At 46.5% G+C, this 23,753-nt stretch overlaps 1 protein-coding gene and 1 long non-coding RNA gene across 2 annotated transcripts; one reads left to right on the forward strand and one right to left on the reverse strand.

Moving 5' to 3' along the window:
- Window positions 1-611: 611 nt before the first annotated feature.
- Window positions 612-15,828, reverse strand: LOC104686633. Its single transcript, XR_751372.3, has 3 exons — window positions 15,752-15,828; window positions 2,290-2,402; window positions 612-1,568 (listed from the first exon to the last, which is right to left on the reverse strand). It is a non-coding gene; the product is annotated as an uncharacterized LOC104686633 (long non-coding RNA).
- On the forward strand, window positions 6,849-8,399 carry LOC120409633. The gene is made up of 2 exons (XM_039567609.1): window positions 6,849-7,461; window positions 7,906-8,399. Exons 1-2 carry the CDS (start codon window positions 6,871-6,873, stop codon window positions 8,383-8,385), a joined length of 1,071 nt encoding a protein of 356 aa, XP_039423543.1. The 5' UTR covers window positions 6,849-6,870; the 3' UTR covers window positions 8,386-8,399.
- Window positions 15,829-23,753: the final 7,925 nt, after the last annotated feature.

Genomic DNA, 23,753 nt, shown 5'->3' on the forward strand with positions numbered 1-23,753 from the left:
ATATTCTTCCATCGGCATAATATTTGACTCCAGTATTAACTGTGTCCAAAACGGTTTTCCAAAAGCCCTTCGTAAGAATTAAATCCCAAGAAGCATAGAAAAAGTTCTTAAACAACCATGCCAGGAAGTGTTTCAGTTCTTTTTTGAGCTTGAAATCAAGCTAAAATTTACAAATCGTTGTTCAAGAATCATTTTAAGTTTAAGATAAATGTCCATATGCGGCTCTGAGAGCCAAGAGTCTTCCCACGGTTCCTCCATAGTTTAGATATGGAATAGCAAAGCAAAACCAAGAAGAGGAATCCAAAGTTTCCAGGGTTTACTCACACAAATCAGTCGCTTAGGGATCGGGGATTGTTCTGCTCACAATTCTCCACCATTTGTTGCAGTGGGGATCCTGCAACACACATATATCAAACCAGGAGTCCCGTGGAAAGGAAATATATATGGACAGACAGATTCTTGCTAGCTGTTTCAGAGATGTTTATTTCTCCAGCCGCATGGCCGGAGCTCTGCCCAGGAACTGTTCCAGTCACGGGACCAAGGGTCCTTCTGCCCGCGCAGGGAACACAAACCAACCAATGGGAACGAGGCTGAGCAGGGACAGGGAAACCCCGTGTCTGTGCCCTCAGGGCCCCTCTCCCAGGGCTACATGGCGGGGGAGGGACCCCAACAGTAGGGCACTATAGGGCACTTGGTAGGACCCTGCTAAATGATGCTTCATTTTCCCTGAGTAAAGAAGAGCTACCTCCTTGTACATGTTTTGGATGGAACAAGACCAACCGGTTTTTTATAGTTTACATTTGGTTTGTGCTTTGTGTTTTCCCATTGAGCAGACCCCACCCTCAAAACAGTTATACCTGACCTGAAAATCTGGGTAGGAGAAGGCAAGTCTGACCAGGCAAAAGATTTGAGGTGGCCTTGAACTTCATGAGCGCTAAGTCCTTCATAGTCTGCCAGGTTTTAAAGTGCTTTTGGGGAGCCCCTTCAAAAGCAATTTACCATATTGCAGATGACACTCTGATTCCCCCGTGACTGGTAGCTGGCACACTGTGGCTGCGGCGGGCACCAAATCTCCTCAGTAACAAATTAGTTCACTGATTCCTTTTCCCATTCCATTTCATCCAGCCCCTCATTTTTGCTCTCTTTTCCCCTTCCACTTAGCAAACTAATGTATTTTACTATCCTTATGTCTAACAAGAGTTCCTTCTGCCAGCAAACTGAGAGCCTCAGCTTCTGGGCCCAGTTTCTGGCACCTCATCTAGAAAAGAAAATGTAACAAAATGAAACCTCTGGCAGGCTCTTCCATAAGATGAAGTACAGACAAATGTATATAAAACCACCGTGACTTCCCATTTTATGATGTAGATAGGCCACATCAGAACAGACTATTTTCTGTGAAGGTCTGTAAAACTGCACTCGTGTAACAGGAATGAAAAGATTCCCCTGAGCCAAAGTACAAGCTGAATGGCATCTCTCTACAGGGGGCTTCTTCTTGTTGCAGCCGGGTTAGGCAAATGCTTTCTGTGGCTGAAGAAAACCTGAGAATCATTGCAGCTCACTGTACGTACCTGAAAACAAAGACGAAAACAGCCTAATTAGGCAGTGTGCTGGACAGTATCACAATACCAGGCATGAATGAAGGCTTGGGCTCTTTTCCACAGTACTCAGAGCCCTGCAAGCTAACTTACTACCTGCAAACACAAAGTTTTAGCCTCCAGAGAGTCCTATCGAAGACATGGTACTGAGACTCAAGCTTTCTGTCAGATTAGGCAAGAGCACTGCATTGCTCAGCACCTTACAGAACGGAGGTCTTTCAAAGAGGTGAAGCCCTAAGGCCATAGTAGGAGAGAGATTAGGAGAAGATGGCAATTAAAAAAACATTTAATTTTATTTTCCAAAATAGGTCACCCAAGACTCTTAGTCTCAATGAGCAGTCTGGTATTCTGCTCATCAGTCTGGGTGAACAGGTTGTTGCTCTCATCTACTACTGACTGCTCTGCCATTTTTTTGCCTGTGTGGAACACTGTAGTGTTCCGAGGTGGAGACTCAGGAAACCTACTACTGCAAATGCATTAGCCAACCTAGAATGCTTCAACGAAACTATGTGAGGTAGCAAAGCCACACCAGTTACTGAAGAGCAATCCAAAACTTGTTGTATTCATAATTCACAAAGAGCAAACTGTAATGCCTTTGAAATGAAAAAATAGATAACATCTCATCTGAATTATAGCATCTGATCTGCAACTGAAATCCTTTGACTCAAACAGATTTAAAACAAAAACTAAGTACCTAGTCTTTTACCATGACAGCAGGGTACTCGTTCTGTTCCACTAAGTGCATCTAATCGCAGTCCAAGTCTGCACCGCTTCTTCATCAATATATAATTTGTTTTTCAAAGCACTCTGAAGAGAAAGAGAATGAGTCAGAGAAGACCAAAAACATGCTGATTGATCCTCAAATCAGTGCATTTTAATGTTCACTTAGAAGAGGGAGTTTGAAGGCATGATGAGGCTGACAGCTGGTCTGGGGGCCTCACAGAATTAGACCTAAAGACAGTCAGAATTTACCTGTGAGAATATTACAATGAAATTTTGCAGCTTCAGTGAAACCCACAGAAAAGGCCAAGAAGATAATCAATGAGAGAAGATACTCTGGACACAAGGAGATGATATTCTTGTTACGGGACATTAAGAGTGTACAAGGAAGAACTTGTGGATAACATGTAGCAACTATACCTTTGCTTGTATAGCTGATTGTTTTACTGCTTGAATGGTCACTGTTTGTTAGACAGCCTTGTCATTGTTTGCTAAGTGGCCAATCTCAATAGGCCACAGCAATTGTGAAGAGGTATAAGAATAGCAGTAGAGAAAATAAAAAATCTTTCTACCTCTCTCGACTATGGCTTACAATTAGTGCGTGCTGTTATGTCTGCCTCAACAAAAGCCACAAAGGCAGATACAGCATAATACTTCATTTTTTGGTTTTTTTTCTAGAGAATTACCTGATCTGACTCAGAGCAGCACCAATAAAAAGAAAGGTAAAACAAACAAACAAACAAACAATTAACTGTTTAAACTATTTTTTTACGCTGTTTGGAAATATTTCATTAAAAAAAACCCCAACCTTTCATCTTTGATAGGAACAAAAAGACAGGGCAATTCCAGACCTCAATCTGAAGGAGACAAATAAAAGTAATAAAAAGAAGGGGTAAGAAAAAGTTAACAGCAATAATCACAGTATTAACCTTTCCTTCAATGATATTAACTCAAAGCATATGCCATCCCAGTTTGTTCTCACCTTCAAGTATCTCCTTTATTGGAGAATCTTCTGCTTCAACTGTTCTATTAGAACTGCTTTGAGGGAAACTACCTTCAAAAATATTTACTTACATTTTATCTATACTGCAGTTAAATCAGTGCACAAAACATGCCCACGGAACACTGGAGAAATTCCTGATTTAACTCTGAATTAACTCTTATTGATACTACTCTTACCTTAAATACATAGAACTTAGAAGGGCTCATTTCAACAAAATTGTCTGCCTCAATAAGTCTCCTCTAAACTTCTAGATTATTTCCCACTATCTTAAAGGAAAAAAGACTTTTTTCGTTTTGAACTTGTCATTCAGGAACTGATCTGAACATCTAGTTTATTTCCCTGCTTGTAACAGCAGGAAACAGTGAACATGCCAAAAGACTGCAAGAATCTCAAACAAAGAAAGCATTATAACATGCATGAATCTCATTCTAATCTCTCAGACTGGTTTAAACTCAGAAATGTGGATCTTCATTTATCTGACAGTTGTCTCCAGTTACGATTACCCCAAGTAAATTATTACTCCTGTATAACTCAATACTTTGAAGCATGATTATACTTTTTAATATAACCATATATGGGTATCAGTTTCTTGTGTCAGCCTTAAATTAGCCATTACATGGATTTCCTGTGACAGTGAGCTCTGTTGTTCAGAAATGTTAACTCTACAAAGTGTGAAAAAAGGGAGTTAACAGAGAAAAATCATCATGGGGAGAGGAGACAATGCCCTCACCAGGGCCTCCTGAATGTTCAGCCGAAGTTCAAAACATTTGAATGAGAATATTTAGGTAAAATACTTATTACATTGAATACACAGAATCTGGTTTTCACTAGGTGTTGCATTATACAAAGCATGGTACATCCACACCATGTTATTGAATATTGTGAACTAGATTTCTAAAGTAAGAATAAATGTACCGGCTTAAACGTGATCAGTAGTACACCTTTCACAAAAGGGGCAAAATGAGCATCTGAGTACAAAATTCATTAAAGCTTTGTAGAATTGCTTCCAAACATGAAATGTACATGGAGGAGGTTCTGAAATATTGAAGTGATGAAATCCTGGTTAATTGAATAAATAAATATGATTAGTGAATTAAATTTTTATTGTTATTCAAACTCTTTTCTTCTGCTTTAATTTCTACTAACTTCATTCTATGAAAACAACTAAAGCCAGATTGTTCTCTCTTTAAATATGCAAACTGAAAGTGGAGATTAAACTTTTATATAATTTTTTATTTAAAGCTTTATAAAACCAGAGTTTTTTTCTTGTCCAGCAACAACTAAGTTCAAGATTTTCCTGCATTAGGTCTTTTATTGATGTGTTCTTATAATACATCCATATATAATTAAAAATATTACTTTCTTGCATTTTTCCTATAAACTTTAGTAATACTTCCCCTTCCTTTTTCAAAAGGACTTCTGCTGGTCCTTGGGGTTTTTTTTGCTAATCTTTTTATTGTTTATACTGTCTTGAAAAACGAAACATATTCGTTCAGTGAACTTCACTGAAAGTATTTTCATTATGTTAAAATATTTTCCTCCAGGTCTCCTCTACCTTTTTTTTTTTTTGAGTTATAATTTTGAGTTATTTCTAGAGGCGGGCTGTGTATACTGAGTGCTAACATTAGCAATTTAGTGTCTGTCTCCCAGAAATGCCTACAATCACATACATACTTCATAACACTTAGAAAATTAAAACTGTCATGACATGAATTATTAAATTGTTGAATAGACATTGTGAATGAAGCTGTTTTACATTTGCAAGATTTTCACTGGATCAGAAGTTAGGTCCAATGCTGATCTGTGAGCAAAAGCTTTTTCTGCTTCTGGGTGTGGAAGACAACAAATGTGTGAAGACATCAAATAATTAACTTCCTCTGTGGCAAATGGTTTTTATAAAAACCCTGAAAGGTAATAAGCACAACTGCTTTACAAGTGAATCAGGGAGATGGGAAGCAGGAGAATTAGTTTGTCAGGAACAATGCATCCAGCTTGGTCAGCATACCAGGGCAGGAAGAAAAGATAAGAGAACTCTGATAAAACCAGGGGGGTCTCAGACAGACATCCTGCAAACTAGCTCAAACCAGTCTCAAAGGCCAGGGGTACAAAAGAGCATGCGCAGGGAAGAAAGGTGAAAAGTTCAGGACGAGGAAGACCTCTGCCTTCATCAAAAAGACCCTCGGAGACCCCTACCAAAAAACACCAAACAACACTGCGCAAGCGCAACGCGGATGTAAATGACTTTTGGGTTCATTATAATACGAAGCGAGGCTGGGCGGGGCTAGGTGATGAATATGTATAGGCGTGTTGGGAAACTTAATGAATATGGAACTTGTAACCGGATAAATACCGAGCTGAATGCAGCTGTCGGCACACATGATTTTGGAGGAGCGATCCCCCGTGCGTCCCAGCTGGAAATAAACATACCTACTTTACTACTTCTTTAGTAGTGGAGTTCTGTCCGCTCTTCATTTGGCGAGCAGCCAGGAGAAACTCTGTCCGGCTGCAGGATCGGCTGAGGAGCGGACATCCTAGGCGCGCCCCAGGGCTTTCCTGGAGGATCTCCGCCCCTCGGCTCGCTCACTGCGGCGGACAGACAACGACCTGGAACTGCGGATAAACGGTATGTTTTGCATTTAGGTTGCCTATAAGTCGTACGCGTGGCCAGGGCTGCTGGTAAGCCGCGAGGAGACGTCCCGCGTTCAGCGCAGTCCCTGTGAGGGTAAAGGTGGGACTTGCAAGCAACCGGCTACCGGAGCCGGCAAGGGGGAATCGCCGACCGATAGGGCGGCCGCTAGCGATCCTGGGAGCGGATCGGGTGATTCCAGGGGGGTCCCACCGGAACTTGTTACCGTGTCGGAAAATATAAGCGGGACCCTGAAACTATTACAAGCGAGTGTTGCGAACATTTTTGCTACTAGTAGCTGGTTTGAATGTTGTTGTGTTGCTTATATGTCTGTGTGGATATTGGTTGTTGTCGGACTGCTTTTATGTGTGTAGATGTGTATTAGGTCGCCTATTCGTTTGTAAAACAGGAGCGTGCGTGTTGCCGTGTGTCGTTTGAGAGTGTGATATTGAGACATTTGTTTGGGGGGGAGTGCTTGCTTGTTGAATTTGGAATCGTGGCTGGGAGAACCTCTGCAGAAAGATTAGTGGCAGAGAATTTAGAGTTTGAAAGAGTACGTGGAATAACTTGTTCTTGTGGATGTATCAGAACCTTTTATTCAACGGGAGGATGGCAGGTCGCATGGGTATTAATACAGTGTAAAGTTTGTACGAGGAGGTGATACTGCTCTTCTGCCAGACGGCAGAGCCTGTGTTCTCAGTGCTATTAAGCTGATTTTGAGCCTGAGATTTTAAAGGTTGTGTGTGGGAAGTCGCATTTGGTACCTGAGATTTAGGAATTTCGGGAAGAAATTGGGAAAGAACTGAGAGAGAGTGTGGAAAAAGGGGATTTCAAGCAGCAGCAAGGCAGGCTTGGCAGAAGGCACAAGAGAATTTATAAAGAGTAACTTATACACTATACAGGTGACCCGAAGGGGGTGGCACAGTATGGGAACCAGACAAAGTAAGGAAATCCCCAGAGCAAGCCCGCTGGGCTGTATTCTGGTACATTGGAAGGAGATAGTAGGAGCTGGAGGCACAGAAAATAAAAGAACCCTTATAAAATATTGTACCCAGTGGTGGCCACTGTATAAATTAGAAAATGAAGCCAAATGGCCATCTAATGGAACTTTAGATTATAATACCTTGCTTCAGTTAATGCTGTTTCTGAGGCGGGAAGGTAAATGGGAAGAAGTTTCCTACGCTGACGCATTTTTTTCTCTCCGAAAACACCCTGAATGGCAGAGAGATTGTGGAATCAAACCCCCCAGTGATCCTATGGTGTTAGCTCTGGAAAAAGAAAATAATAAGGGCCGAAGAAGAATCAAACGATGCTGCTCGTCATGCAGCATAGGCCAGAGATGCACAAGGTCAGACAAAGTCTATCAAGCAGCAGCCCAGGGACAAGATGATGATGAATTAACCGATTTGCTTAAGCCTCCCCTTAGGAGACAGGAAGAGGATGCGGACTCGGAAGGAACACCAACGCCAACCTCCTCTCCCCCGGGCAGTCCTGTCTCGTCCCGAACCAGGAAACAGGTACTGATGGCACCTCTGAGAGAGGCAGTGGCACCTGATGGGGATACAATGTTAATTAGAGTACCTTTCTCTACTGCTGACCTAGATGCATGGTATAACGTTGCCAAAAATTACCAAAGTGATCCAGCAGGCACTGCTGAGCGCTTGCGACTTATAATCAAACAGCATAATCCAGATTGGGCTGATATACAATTATTAGTGGGTGGACTAACAGAGACAGAAAGACAGTTAGTTTTGAAAACAGCTCGAGACTTGGCAGAGGACTATTACAAAACACAACAATTAGATGTAAAAGATTACTTCCCACTCCAGGAACCACACTGGAATCCAAATAGAACAGCTGAATTCAAGAAATTAAAAGGTTATCAAGAATGGATAGCAAAAGGGGTGGAAAGGGCTATTCCCAAGACCCTAAACTGGTCAGCTTTGTACGCAATAAGACAGGGTCCTTCCGAGTCACCATCCGAATTCCTGGATCGTCTGAGGGATGCAATGCGCCGTAACACATCGCTGGATCCTGAGACCGAGGTAGGGCTACAACAGCTGGTATCTTTGTTTCTAGGACAATCCACAGGAGATATCAGACGTAAATTGCAGAAACTTCAGGGGCCAGAAGGGAGGAACCTGGAAACTCTATTAGATGCAGCTTGGAGGGTATTCAGTAATCGAGAAGAAGGTTACAAGCAAGGGATGAGGAAATTAGTAGCAGTAGTAAGAGAAGGGAATAGAGAAAAACTTAGACAAGGACCCCCCAGACGAGGACCTCCCAGACAAGGCCCACCCCGGCTAGGTAGAGACCAATGCGCGATTTGTGGGAGGTTTGGTCATTGGAAAAACGAGTGCCCAGAAAGAAGACAAGAAGACCACCAGAACAAGGGAAACCGAGGAAGGGGGAGGGTGGTTGCACATGTGAAAGAAGATTGAAGAGGACCGGGGGATTCTACCCTAGCAGATCTACTGGTTATAATGAAGCTAGGGGACAAAGAAAAAGAAATAGAATTTTTGGTGGATACAGGGGCAACATATTCAGTTTTAAATAAAGCTTTAATGCCTGTGGGGGATGACTATATTGTGGTACATGGAGCAACTGGCCAATCTGAAAAAGCTTATTTTTGTAAGCCATTGAAATATAAAATCGGGAAACAATGGGGTATTCACAAGTTTTTATATTTACCCAATTCTCCAAAAGCACTCTTGGGAAGAGATTTATTAGAACAATTACAAGCAACCATTATTTTTAGGAATGGGGAAGTTATTCTGGAGGTAAATGACCAACAGTATGTAGAAATACTGAGCCTAATATTAACAACCAAAGACCCTGTAGAGGAAATTAGGGAAGAGATAATGGGCCAAGTGTTCCCAGGAGTCTGGGCCACAGATGTACCTGGGAGAGCCAAAAATGCAACCCCAATACAGATCAAACTCAAAGAAGGGAGACAACCAGTTAGAATTAAACAGTACCCCCTCAAAAGGGAAGACAGGGAAGGAATTGGCCCAATAATTGAAAAATTCTTACAGATGGGATTACTAAAAGAGTGCACGTCTGATTTCAATACTCCTCTCCTGCCTGTCTGTAAACCTGATAGGTCTTACCGGGTGGTACAGGATTTACGGGCTGTTAACAAGATAACTGAGGACCTCTATCCTGTGGTGACAAACCCTTACACTCTGTTAACATGTTTAACACCAGAGCTAACTTGGTTTACCGTTTTAGATCTAAAAGATGCCTTTTTTCGCCTCCCTCTCCATGAAGCCAGCCAGAAAAGTTTTGCATTCGAATGGGAAAGCCCTAAGAGTGGGCGCAAAACCCAGCTCATGTGGACGGTGTTGCCTCAGGGATTTAAGAACAGTCCCACCCTGTTTGGAGAACAGCTCGCAAAAGACACAGAGTCCTGGGAAGCCCCACCAGGAGAAGGGAAGCTATTGCAGTACGTGGATGATCTCCTAATAGCTACCCGAACAGAAGAAGCTTGCACAGCTTGGATGGTAAGCCTCTTAAACTTCCTGGGACTCCAAGGGTACAGGGTATCCAAGAAAAAGGCTCAGGTGGTGAAACAAAAAGTGATCTATCTGGGCTATGAAGTCAGTGCTGGGCAACGAACTTCGGGGCAAGATGGCAAAGAAGCGATATGCCACACCCCGAAACCCCAGACAGTGAAAGAGTTACGGACTTTTCTGGGGATGACAGGGTGGTGCAGACTGTGGATTTACAATTATGGGCTGCTCGTGAAATCACTATATGAACTCATTACAAAGGAAAGCAGAGATCTCCAGTGGACAAAGGAGGCCACGCGGGCCTTCAGCCAGCTGAAGAATGCCCTCATGTCAGCTCCAGCTCTAGGACTTCCAGACGTGAGTAAGCCATTCTTTCTATTTTCCCATGAGAAGCAAGGGATCGCCCTGGGAATACTAGCACAGGACCTGGGCCCATACCGACGGGCAGTTGCCTATTTCTCTAAGCAGCGAGATGCAGCAGCCAAAGGATGGCCTGGGTGCCTCAGAGCTGTTGCAGCAGTCGTGCTAAACATCCAGGAAGCACGCAAATTCACCTTGGGCCAGAGAATGACTGTGCTGGTGTCCCACACGGTGTCTGTGGTGCTGGAAGTGAAAGGTGGGCACTGGCTCTCCCCACAAAGGTTTTTGAAATATCAAGCCATCATGGTAGAACAAGATGATGTAGAAATAGGGGTAACTAACATTGTCAACCCAGCTTCCTTTCTCAGTGGAAATCAAGGGGAACCGGTACGCCATGATTGCCTGGAGACTATCGAAGCTACCTACTCCAGCCGCCCGGATCTAAAGGATACCCCTTTAAGCAACACAGAGACCTGGTTTACTGACGGAAGCAGCTACATCATCAGTGGAAAGCGGCATGCTGGGTATGCAGTTACCACCTGCCGCGAGGTGATAGAATCTGGACCCCTGCCAACAAACACCTCTGCGCAGAAGGCTGAAATAATCGCCCTAACCCGTGCCTTAGAGATGGCAAAAGGAAAGAAAATAAACATCTATACAGACTCAAGGTATGCCTTTGGAGTTGTGCACGCACACGGGGCCATTTGGAAAGAAAGAGGACTGTTAAATTCGCATGGAAAGAACATCAAACATGCACAAGAAATAATGCAGCTGTTAGAAGCAGTCCAGCTACCTGAGAAGGTAGCAATCATGCACACAGGGCACATCAAAAGGTGAGCTCAGAATTGGAAGAAGGAAATGAACTGGCGGACAGAGAGGCAAAAGAAGCAGCAAAAGGTGAGGTAACAATAACTGGAGCCTTGATCCCAGATGGACAACTTTCCCTAGAGGGTAAGCCAACGTATAATAAAAAAGACAAGAAATTGATTAAAGATGAAAGGGGAACATTTAACCAAGAGGGATGGGCTATCAATGCAGAAGGAAAAGTAGTTATTCCCTCTCATTTGCTATGGGCCGTAGTTAGAGAGGAGCACCAGAAAACACACTGGGGAACAAATGCCTTATATAACTACTTAATTGGGAAAATTATTGCTAGAAACTTATACGAAACTGTTGTGCAAGTAACTCGACAGTGCAACCTTTGCCTCCAGACTAATCCCAAAAATACCCCCAAACCAAAAATGGGCCACACTGGGAGGGGCCATGGGCCTGGACAGCAGTGGCAAATTGATTTTACGGAACTTCCAAGAAAAGGGGGGTATCAATATTTACTGGTGCTGACAGATACCTTTTCAGGATGGCCAGAAGCTTTTCCTACCAGGACCGCTAAGGCTCGAGAAGTAACCAAGGCATTGCTACAAGAAATAATACCGCGCTTCGGAGTTCCAGCCACAATGTCCTCAGATAGGGGGCCACACTTTATTTCAAGGGTGGTACAACAAACTAGCCGACATTTAGGCATAGACTGGGAACTCCACACTCCATACCATCCCCAGTCAAGTGGCCAAGTAGAGAAAATGAATCATTTGATTAAACAGCAAATTGTGAGATTAGGGCAAGAAGCTAACCTACCCTGGCCCCAATCTCTTCCACTCGCATTGTTATGAATTCGGACCAAGCCCAGAAGTAAGGAAAAGCTAAGTCCCTTTGAAATACTTTATGGGACACCATATGGGGTACAGAAAGGCATATCTACCCAAAGAGGGGAAGAGACGCTAGCCACCTATATGATTGCTTTAGATAAACAGCTTAGAGAAATTGGAAAACACGTGGCTGGAACCCAAAGTCGAAGCTTGGATGGTCCTGTACATGACATTCAGCCTGGAGATTATGTATATGTTAAGTCGCTTACAGAAAAGACTCTGGAACCACAGTGGGAAGGACCATTCCAGGTGCTTCTCACCACTTACACCGCGATTAAGATCAGAGAACAGAGTGCCTGGATTCACCATACCCGAGTAAAGAAGGCTCCAGAGACCCCTTGGAAAGTGACCCCTGGGGATGATGAACTGAAATTGAAGTTCACCCGAACAAAATGAAAATGTCAGGGTGGCACGCAAGTATAACCCAGAAAATTGTTTTTCTCACAGTTATAATTGTAACCTTCAGCTGGGAAGTTATTCATAAGAGAGAGGACATATGGTCCCAAGCCTTTATGTGGGTTACTGGACTCATGGGGAGATATTCTGATATAAAAGATTTAAACCTGTTGACTGTAGTCATGCACGGAAACCAAATGTATACAAAGCAAGAATGGAAAAAACAAAGAACTTGGCAGCTCCAAGGGACTGTAGGAGAAAAAAATCAAGATAGGATGCCGAATGGTTAATGGGACTACTCATAGAAAAGCAACCCAAATCAGTGTCTCAACTACTCCTACAGACAAACACCGTGAGATCTGTAGTTATTCAAGTGAAGCAGATTGTTGGTGTAATTTTACACTAGTACAGACTGTGGAAGTGGTTTGTCTTTGGGGCCAAGACAGCAATGGACCCTCATTCAAATTCCAGATAAATGCCATGGCTAGGCCTACTACCCACTCTGACGATCAGATCCAAACCCAGGTCACATTACTTAAGTCTGAGCCAAAAGTTTATGAGATTGGCCCTTATGTAGTGAGGAACACAGGCCAGCAATTACTGCTGTTTAATCCAGAATGGTCTCTTAAGCGTGTAGAACTACTAATGCAAATTAACATTTCTGAAATCCAACCAGCCTGCTCCCCTTTAATTCAAACATCCCTTGAAGGATGGACAGCCTGGCTGCAGAAGCAAACACCCCTCAAAGGCAGAATGCGGAGAGACCTGACTGGCATGCTGGGAACAGGACTGGGAGTCATAAATGGGATTGATTCAGAGATACTGATGAACAAATTGGCCACAGCGACCAGTGACCTGACCAAATTAAAACAGCCCCTACAATCTTCCCTATTAGCATTGGGAAACAGCCAGTGGCAAGTCTCAAAAATACTCCCAGACCTAGCAAAACTCAGCAACCTGGACCACGAACTGATATTAAACACACTTGGCACAGCTCAAGACAACGTCTCATTAGCCCTTAGCTGCATACAAGCTCAATTATGGATGCAGTCCACAGCTTCCTTAATTATAAGAGAAGGAAATGAAGGTGTTTTCCCTATTGAAATCCGAGAGGCTGTTTGGAACAATGCTACTAAATTAGAAAGAAAGCTCCAATCCTGGTGGACCTTGGTAAATTTCACCTATGACCCAATGACTAACATAGCTACTGCCTTCGTGCTTACGATACGGAATGCCACAGTTGATGTAATTCATCCTATTGTTGCATTGGGACTAAACCATAAAGGGACAGTTTTTTACCCCTCTGAACACAGAGTATGGGCTCGGATGGTAGGAGAAAAATGGCAAACAGTGAATTTAGAATCTTGCATCACACGGGAACAACAAGGATTTATCTGTGAAAGTAATACACTTGATGCCAGAGACATATGTCTTGATGCAGAACAAGGCATTTGTCACTTTGAGATCCACCCAGACACTTCACCAAAAACTGTACTTGTATATATTGGTCAAGGCTGTGTATGCTTAAGAACTATCTGCACTTCTATGATAATAGATGACAATGTTATTAATGTAACTGCCATGAATCACTCTAATTTTTGTATTTGTAATTTTGCCAAAATTGTTGGGTGTGACTTTTCGTATTTAGCACCAGTTGTGTCTCATCAATTAATAAGGTCTAACTACACCATTTACCATAAATTGCTACCCACACCTATTGGGATGGACCTAACATTAGTAAAGCAATTAGTGGAACATCAGGACCTCATGGAGATTTTAAGAGAAATCCAAAGAAACGGGGAAAGGACCTTAATCACCGTCCATTATGACACACAAGAAATCAGCAGAATCTTGCAAAGAGTGAAACAAGACGCAAGTCATAACTGGTGGGACTCGCTTTTCGGGTGGTCACCTACCGCAACAGGCATCCTAAATACGTTATGTCACCCCATCATTGTCTTACTAACCTTGGTTAGTGTCTGCCTCGTGCTGTCTATCACGTTACTTATTTGAAACTATGGAGTACTCAAAAGGTTATCAGTTCTAACTACTTTGACAAACGCACACGGAAAAACATTAAGAGATGCCTACCAAAAAAAATTCATTAGAAAAGGAATTTAAGTATTAGTAAAAGAATTTACTAACTCTTTAGAAAAGGGGGGACTGAATCAGGGAGATGGGAAGCAGGAGAATTAGTTTGTCAGGAACAATGCATCCAGCTTGGTCAGCATACCAGGGCAGGAAGAAAAGATAAGAGAACTCTGATAAAACCAGGGGGGTCTCAGACAGACATCCTGCAAACTAGCTCAAACCAGTCTCAAAGGCCAGGGATACAAAAGAGCATGTGCAGGGAAGAAAGGTTAAAAGTTCAGGACGAGGAAGACCATCAGCCTTCCTCCAAAAGACCCCCCAAGACCCCTACCAAGAAAACACCAAACCACACTGCGCAAGCGCAACGCGGATGTAAATGACTTTTGGGTTCATTATAATACGAAGCGAGGCTGGGCGGGGCTAGGTGATGAATATGTATAGGCATGTTGCGAAACTTAATGAATATGGAACTTGTAACCCGGTAAATACCGAGCTGAATGCAGCTGTTGGCACGCATGGCTTTGGAGGAGCGATCCCCCGTGCGTCCCAGCTGGAAATAAACATACCTACTTTACTACTTCTTTAGTAGTGGAGTTCTGTCCGCTCTTCACAAGCATTAATCAAATTAATCTTTAACAGGCTCTCAAGAAACATACTTATACAACTGTAGTGTGGTATTAATATTTTTCCTTGACTTGTAATTTAAAAAGCATCAGAAAAAAGACCCAAAACTACTTCACAGAGATAACTCATTTTATATGATTTTTTTTTAAATAAACCTGAAGTTTTCTAAAGTTATTAGCTAGCTAGTTTGTTCTCTTGCTGATAATGAAAAGTGAACTCTAGGTAGGTGTGAGGAACTAATTTAATTTTGATTTATGCCTCAACATTGTTTGAAGATTACCAGAGGGGTGGGGGGAGGGGCTTCACACGTGCTGGCAGCCATTTCACGTCTCACATGGAATAGGCAGTCAGCATCCATGAAAAGAGCACCAAGAACAATGTGCCCTCTAGAAAGGCTCTCCAACTGACAGGAAAAAAGTCCCCACCAATGGACTGCAGTCGAACACTTGACTGGCCAATGGTTTCCTGCCAGCGAGCAGACCTGGGAAGGAGCCGGGGGGATAAAAGTAACTGCATCACAAGCTGCAAGGCTCAAGTGCTTGGCTTGCTAACTTCACTTTGCTGATTGACTACCTGAGACCACCTCCAAGCCGTGTGCCTAACCTGTGTCCTGCCCTACCGCTGCTTCTCCCTTGCCTGCTCCAGCCTTTGCTTGTCCTACCTCCTTGCATTCCTGCCCGACACCCCTACCCGCTTGGTCCCTGCCTACCTTGTTCCTGCTTGAGCCACATGCTTCCAGCCCTGCTTTGCTGATCCAGCCTGCTGCCACAATACTGCTGCCACCCTGTCCAGGATTCTGCACCTCCTGCCCAAGCACCCACTCGCCTCGTGTCTGGCTGCCCATCAATGCAGGAGGGGTGCCTTTGAAGCTGCGTTGCTCCGACAGCGGCAGAGGCTGCCCAGCAAGGCAGCGTGCACACACCCCCTACTGCTTGGATGTCGATGGCGCACTCCGAAGTTCTGGTGGTAATGCCCATTTTTTCTCCCCGTCTCTCTCCTCTCTCTCTTTCTCCTCCCTATATTCTTTTCCTTTTTCCTTCCCCCTTTTCTGCCTTTTTTATTTTTCTTTAGTAGGGCAAGGCACATTTCATCACCAGTGAACAGTTCTCAGATATATTTACCTCATTTGTGCTTAATTTTGTCCTAGAGAAATCTGTTGTAAAAGAACCTTCCGCAGTTTCCCACTGTAGAATATGACAATAGGATAATTTTTATATTTCAGTGCTGAAAGAGAGAGAACAAAGAGAGCAGAGTTATCATAGACTGAACAGCCATCTGATGCCAGAACATAAAGTAAGTATTTCCAGAGAGAATCGATTCCTTGGATTAGAGGGCAAGGAACAAAAGCCAAACCCAGCTTTCCTACCCTGAGGAAAACTTCACAAGTAATTTAGTATTAATCACTGTTATAAACAAAGTTGGAAAAGTTGGTTTTTGCATTAATGAATAATAGTTAATTAGTTTGTGTTATTAATTAAAATTGCATAATTAACCTATTAAGCTGAATCATAAAAGTTAAACCCTCCAAGTTTTACTATTGTTATGTAATAAATGGTTAAAAGTGGGTTTTTTTGGTTGAGAAGAAGTTAAAGGTTGCTTGTTAAAAGATTGGGGATATACAGTTAATGAGTTAATTGTTATTGTGACTGTACAGGTGTAATGTTGCTATGTGCCCACTAGATGGTGACACCAATGGGGGAAAGTAATGGGTCTACAGAAAAGAGGAGAATGTTCAAGAATGTTCTTAAGATGACTTAATAATTATGATGTAAACATTTTGGGGAACTATTGGTTAGGGGGCAAACCAATCACTCGATGCCCCAGAGACTGACAGAACTGAACACCAATGAGGACCCGAGCAACGAGCCATCAGAGGGAGGATCTGAGCTGCACCAATCAAAACATCAAGAGAGACTATAAAAACTGCCCTGGGGCTCAGCTCCCGGGGGGTCTTCCTGAGGAACTTGAGTCCGAGGAAATGCCCTCCGCGTCGCAATGTTTGTTTTTTTCTGGGTTGTCGAGTGGGACTTGGGCTTACCTGGTCTCCGTCCCAGGTGTTCTTTTTAATAAACGAGCAGAATTTTACTCCACTCAAAAAGTCCAAGCCTCGTTTATAACACGTGCTTCCTGGGCAATTATTACCAAAGATGTTCTGTAAGGCCTTCCAGGAGATTCTGAGCCTTGGGGGCCATGCACGCATAAGTCATGAATATTTCCTTCCCAGAAGAGCTGCTCAGCTGAAGAGCCGCCCGTGTTAACTCCTAGCTGTGGGAACCTACGCCTTTGTGTGTGTCCCATGGCAGTACCCTGTGGTGTCTGAGGACAAGCAAGAGGGAGCTCAGGGCCCTCTGGAGGACTGCTGGAGGGATCCGGGGCACACGGAGTATTTTCTTCTGCCCCTTGCAGTGAACCACCGGGGCAGACACAGGAAAATCCTACAGGTGAATGAATACCTTGGCTCCGAGGCCGGTGTTCCCAGCAGAACTGGGGGGGTTTGACCGTGGGTCGCTCTACAGGACACCAGGCCTGGTGGTGGCACACGGACTACGCCTGCCTCAAAGGGGAAAAGGACTTTGCTCAGGAGTTAGTGGAGCTTCTTGAGAGAGCTTTAATCGGGGTTGGAAGTGGACGGGGAATAAACCAGGCTCATTTGGGAGAAGCCATGCTAGAGAGATAGTAGAGGAGGGAAGAAGTGTTGTCTTCAAAGGTCATGAAACTGTAGCAAAACTACTGGAAAAAGCAGGTTTCTTGCCAGAATGCTGTCAAGACAGAAATAGTACCAAGAAAGGCACGTGCACTTGGCTTTTCTTATGCAGCCTTCGTACAGGGCTTTTGAAAGGGATTTCTGGGGAGCACGACCAGAGTGCCTCTGCATTCCTATTCACAGTGCTGCCTCCCAAAATACATCCACCCTTCTCTATCATGCTCCTTCCAGGCCTGTGCAGAGTGAGGAAATTCAACAGGGGGAAGGTCCAAGAATTCACAGGTAACAGGAGTATGTTGGGGAGCACTGGCAGAGGGCCAGGGCCCAGTGATGATGTGAGGTCACAGACTCCACTTTTTATGAGGTCAAAGAGCCCCATTTGCTGTGAGGTTCCAAAGCCCCACTGGGCTCTTCAGTGCTCACTCTGGGCAACAGTGCAGCAGTTGCAGCAGCAGTTGCAGCAGTTGCAGTTGCAGCAGCAGTTGCAGCAGTTGCAGCAGCAGTTGCAGCAGTTGCAGCAGGCAGCAGCAGCAGCAGCAGAATGTTGCGAGCAGGGGGGGTCATGGTCCTCACCCACTACCTCCTGCTCCTCTTTCTCTTGGCCTTGCAAGCCCAGAATGCCCACAGTGCTCCAATACATGGGCCAGGGGAGCAGGTAGGCCACAGGGACCAGCAGCCAGCCCCAGGTGGCAGCAGTGGGGCCAGGGCTAGGGCTGGCTGAGCCAGGAAGCCACCATGGTGCGGGCAGTGGGGCAGACACGCCAGGGGAGGTGTGAGGAGCTGCAGCTGCTTCAGGGTGCGGCGTGAGAGGGGGTCCTTAAGGAGCAGGGAGATGGGGAGTGGCAGTTCAGGGCCAGAACCTCGGCACTGAGTTGTTGGTTATCCATCACTCGGCACTGGTTATCCAACCTCCTGGCCAGGCCCCAGGGCTGACCTGCCTCCCGGTCGTGTGGGCATGCCATGGCTTTTTATTCCTGTGAGAGCTGCCAGCTCAGTGTCCCAAGGGCAGCCAGACCCCCCTGCAGCTGTGTGAATACAAACCTGCCAGTGCGTGCCCTGTCAGTACCTTCCGCATCCAGGTCTTGAGGTGTGACCATGGGAGCAGTGCACGTGATGGGAACTTCTTGTGGGTGTTTGATTGTAGTTGTGGAGAGAGAGAGTGCTCTTTCAGCTCCTGAGTTAGAGCCAGATTCCGTGCTGATTCCGAGCTGGTATCTCAAGCGTGAGTAGTCAGTCTCTAATGCCTTCACAAGAATGAGCACTCCTTTCCCCTGTGTTATGCATGGGAAATGCACCTTCATAGGTTAACATCCTTTTATAAATCTAACATAGAGAAGGATTACGCCAAGTTCCTTGAAGAATTGCCTGAAGGATTCCCTGAAGCTCCACAGGATTACCTGACAGCCGTGGATGAAGCCCCATCTGGTTCGTATAGCCCACTCTGTTGACCTGGGAAGCTGAACTTTTGGTTCCTGTAGGGATGTGCTGCATCTGACGCAGCCAGAAGGGCTCAGTCAGAGCCTTGCTGCAGGGACACTGCATTTCACACCTCCTGGGCTGAGCCACAGAGATGGTGCAGCACAGCTCCTGCTCCCAGTTGTGCCTCCTGATGACTGCCAGGGACAACTGCTGCTGCTGCTGCTCCACTTGTACCATTACTGGCCAGAGCTGCTGTGTGCAGACACTGGCATCCAGATGCTGGGAACAGGCCTGTGCTGAATTTGTGTTTGCCTCACACTCAGCACAGCACTGAGGCAGAAATGATATCCCATGAAATCTTGGCTGCCCCTGCCAGACCTCAGCGCCAGGGGTGGGTTGGACCTGGACCCCAAGCAGGAGTGTGAACCTGAAGGGGTTCCATATACGGGTCATTTTGTTGATTCAGTCTTGGGTGGCTTGGGTCTGCATTTCTTGTTGCAGTGCAGAAAATTTGGCTGTGGTTTCCTCTTGTCTTTGGGGACAGAAGGCTCCTCACTGCCACTTGTCAAAGTGTCCAGGCCATGTTACTGTGCTCCCGGTAAGGGACAGTGACTTCTTTTTTAAAGTGTCCCGTGTTTTATCTAAAGTGATGGATCCTGAGACTGTGCCGGAGACCCTTCCTATAGGAGAAAGTGACAGCGTGCCAGACTCACATGAAGAAACAGAAGAAATAGAGGACACCAGCACTCCTGAGCAGCCTGAGGAACATTCAGGTGAGCGCTTTGGAGAGGCTGGCTTGGGGAAAGAGGAGCATTTCTGCTGTATCCCTGCAGTGCTCTCCATGGATGACTTGCAGGTGCCCGGCACACAGCCGTGGCCTGCAGCCCGGAGGAGCAGACGGGATCAGTGCTGGTGCAACTGCTCTCTGACACACACTGGGCTCTTCTCCATGAGAACTTTATGGGATCCCTCTTGTTCCCTTGTGCTGAGACACCAGAGCCAGAGGAACTGATCTCTGAAGACAGTAATCCTTGGGCACCTGAAGCGCACTGTGAGGTTTATCCCTGGTGCAGAGCACAAACGTTGTCTCTTGCGTTGTCTTTTCTCCTGCCAGGGTCAGCTGCTGGGCAGAAAGCCAAAACTGCTGGAAATTGGGATGCGAGCAAGAACTACATCCTAGGGACCGTAGCAGCCTCAGTTTTGCTTCTGCTTGTGGTAGTGTCTGGGTGTATAGTCATGTATCAGCTGCTGAAGAGAGACACGTGAGTTGGCTTTTCCCTTGAGTTATTTATTGCTGCCATTGGCAATGAAGTGTTTGCACAGCGCTGGAGTGCCAGGATGACTCCTGGCAGTGCTCTGGGGAAACCTCTGCAGTGCAATCCTTTTAACTGTGCTCTAAAATCATATCTATGAGGGGTCTTCTCAGAAATCAGTTTCTACAGGACAACCCAGGGAGATAAAGAAGCACCAGGACAAGTCTACACTGACTCTTCCTGGGAAAGCAAAGATCACCCTAGAGGTACAGGTGAAGCAGAGTCAGGAGAAGGGCCAGGAAGGGGTGAGAGATCCCAAGCCAAGAGGTTCAGGGAGAGCTGCCACCTGTTTCCTGAGGTCTTTGCGGCAGAGCTCGCCCAGCTGCACAAGAACATGGGCGCAGACTCCTCACCTCTGCCCACCTGTCCCTTCTGTGCTCTGGCTGATGGTGCCTCTACAAGGGACCACTGGATTTCCCTGGACTCACCTCAGCCCACGCCGTCCTGGTGTTCCTGCTACCAGTACCAGCAGGAATACTTTATATTAGAGGATGACAGTTATTTTAGTGATAGCGTTTAAATAAATACATTTTTAAAAGCAGAAAGTTCTTGCCTGTTGCAGCTGTTTCTCTTGGGTAGAATGCACAGAGCTGGGAACAGGGCTGGAGCGGTGAGAGGAGCTGAGAGAGACGTGCACTGCAGTGCAGGACCTGTTTGTGCCAGCCTCAGCCTTCTTTCCCGGAAGCGGCCATCAACAACGCTTTCCTGCACCTGAATGGGGAGATGATGGTGAGATGTGCAAAGGCTTGCCCATGAGCTCATCTGCGATGCTGTCTAAAGGACTGTGCCCCATGGAAGAGTGACCCACACTGCAGCAATTCGTGCAGAACATTTGCCCATGGGATGGACTCACGTTGGAGAAGAACACAGGGGACTGTCTCCTGTGGGAGGAACCCCGGGGAGGCGCAGAGGAAAGACCCTTTTCCCTGAGCAGCTGCAGGAACAACTGTGTGATGAACTGACTGTAATCCCTATGTGCCGTCTCCCTGCGCTACTGGGAGGGGCGGAGATAGAGCTAGGGAAGGGAAGGGGAGGAAAGGTGTATTTTAAGATTTATTTTACTCCTCATTATCCTGCTGTGATTTCCTAATTTTACTAATTAGATTTTACTAATAAAATTCAATTAATAGCCCCCAGTCAAGTCTGTATTGCTCATGATGGTGTTCATCAAGTGATCTCCCCTGCTCCTTTTCACAGTTCAGGAACCTCTCTTACACTTCCTGTCCTCTGCCCAGCTGAGAAGGGGAGTGATAGAGTGGCTTTGGTGGGTGCCTGGCATCCAGCTTCAATGGAGGGAAACCACTACTGTAGCAACCCACAGGAAGAGGGCCGTGGTGTTTTGCTTGTGCGAGTGAGGCAGTTGCAGGTTTTGCATGTCTTTTTAGTGGCCGCTTTGGGATTTTACTTAACTTTGGGTCACGGGGTAATGATTGAAGACAAAATACACCCGGGTATTTCCTGCTCAATTTCTAAAGAGATGGAATGTAAGATGGTGAAGAAGGAGGCCTTCCAGGTGGGAAGAAGTGACAGAGTAGCAGTCTCAGATAAAGAAAGCGAGGTACCGCAAGAAACCAGCACGCCAAGGAATTGCTGTCCTGGCCTCACAAGTCAGATTCACTGTGATCCTGCAGGCTTTTCACTGTGATCCTGCAGGCTTTTCCCTGTGCCCGCTCCTGCTCGGCCATCAGCAGCCAAAGCTGGAGGTGTGAGTGCAGCAAAGCTGTTGTCCAAGAAACTCAGCACAGCTCTCTGAGGCTGCAGTGTCTGGGGAGGATATTGCCAGCAGCAGTTGCCAGAGGGATCCTTGAAGGCATCTCTGGACGCTGTAGGATTTGCCAGAGTTTCTTACACTTTTGGCTCAGGTGGTCAAGATTGTCCCAAGACAGTGCTATTCCCTTTGAAGTGGTGAAGAGGAACCACTGAGCTGCTCGCCCATGTCCCTCTCCTCTCCACAGTCAGCTCCAGCTCCAGCTTTGAGCTGTCTCTCATGGGCTAACTTAGCAGCCTCGTAAATTTCCACCTCTGGGAGGGCAGCCCAAGGCTCTTTTCAGAAGACAGCTTTGCCTCAACCCTTGAGTCAAGCCCCACAAGTCCTTCTCACACAGACACCCGCAGCCGCAGCCCTGCAGATGCCCATGTGAACTGAGCGCTGTGGGACACACGCAGGGTCATGCCCTGCAGTGCCATTTCTGAAATGCCTCGGCTGCTTCCGAGGGAGCTGACACGGCTACGTGCCACTGCAGCAGGAAAGTACCCCTGGATTCAACGGCGTGCAGCAAAAACCGCCCCTGGGTTTCTCTTTGTCCTGATCTTGTGTGTTGCTCTGTCCAGCTGCCAGGCCCTTGGTTTCTGGCTAGATCTCTGTTCCGTCCCACTCCCTATCAGGCTTGCTGCCCATCCAGAGCGTCTTCAGCAGTCTCCATCCTGCCCCCAGCCCTGATTTTCTTGCTCCCTCCTGCCCATTCTGCCTCTCGTCCTCTTTCCCTGCTGCCTCTTCCTGCACTTCTGGTTCCGTCCCTTGCCCCGCTTTTGCTCTCGCTGTCTCCCTGGTCTGCTTCCTGCCCCTGTCTCTTCTGGCTTCACTTCTTGGCTCCGCTCCCTGCGCCACGCTCAGCCCAGACTGCCAGGCGAACTGCCCCGGCAGCCGTTCTCTGCAGGCGGGACGCGGCGGGGAGCTCCGTTGCACCGGCACGACCTGCACGTCGGCCTTGGGACAGGGGCAGCTGCGACCCCGCGGGAGCAGCCGGAGCAGCGGCCCGTGAAGCGCGGCCGGCACAGCCCCACAGCGCCGTGCCCGCCCCTCACGGCCCCGTGCGAAATGGCGGCAGCGCGGGCAGCGCCGCCTCCGTGCCGTGCCACATGCGGCAAGCGGCTTCGGGAGCAGCGCCGGCGGTCTGGGGACACTGGTCCCAGAGCTGGTGAGGAGCCGGCGAGCAGCACAATGCCGCGCAGTGGATTAAGGGAGAGACTAGGTGTGTAGCGAGTTAGGGAACAAAGAGAGGTAGTGTTCATCGCTGCCTCCCTTCGCGGAGGAATGGAGGGCGCGAGACCCAGACCCAACGCCGAGGCAACTGGGCAGTGTGCCTGGGTTCTGGGCAGGCGATGTCACCAAGGGACCCTCCTCCAGCCTAGTACGGCCCTCTGCTCATTCCGCGCTTCAGCCTTCATGGTGGGCAACGATCTGTGCTTGATTCCAAAAGATGGCATTGGCTGACTCTATGCAGCTGATCAGCTGGAGACTGCTTCTGAGCCTTGGAGACACCCCAGAGTTGTCAATGGAAAGTTGTCAATGCCTGTCTGCTTGCAGCTATAAACACCTGGGGTTTATTGGTGCTTCCTGGGCAATTATTACCAAAGATGTTCTGTAAGGCCTTCCAGGAGATTCTGAGCCTTGGGGGCCATGCACGCATAAGTCATGAATATTTCCTTCCCAGAAGAGCTGCTCAGCTGAAGAGCCGCCCGTGTTAACTCCTAGCTGTGGGAACCTACGCCTTTGTGTGTGTCCCATGGAGTATTTTCTTCTGCCCCTTGCAGTGAACCACCGGGGCAGACACAGGAAAATCCTACAGGTGAATGAATACCTTGGCTCCGAGGCCGGTGTTCCCAGCAGAACTGGGGGGGTTTGACCGTGGGTCGCTCTACAGGACACCAGGCCTGGTGGTGGCACACGGACTACGCCTGCCTCAA

This window comes from Corvus cornix, chromosome Z (assembly GCF_000738735.6).
Source record: "Corvus cornix cornix isolate S_Up_H32 chromosome Z, ASM73873v5, whole genome shotgun sequence".
Taxonomy (NCBI): domain Eukaryota; kingdom Metazoa; phylum Chordata; class Aves; order Passeriformes; family Corvidae; genus Corvus; species Corvus cornix.

Excerpts from the sequence above, each read along its gene's own strand:
- LOC120409633 (XM_039567609.1), top strand. The coding sequence starts at position 6,871 with ATGGGAACCAGACAAAGTAAGGAAATCCCCAGAGCAAGCCCGCTGGGC. Across the intron at positions 7,462-7,905 it reads CGTCCCGAACCAGGAAACAG|GGTCCTTCCGAGTCACCATC; the intron begins GTACTGATGGCA and ends GCAATAAGACAG.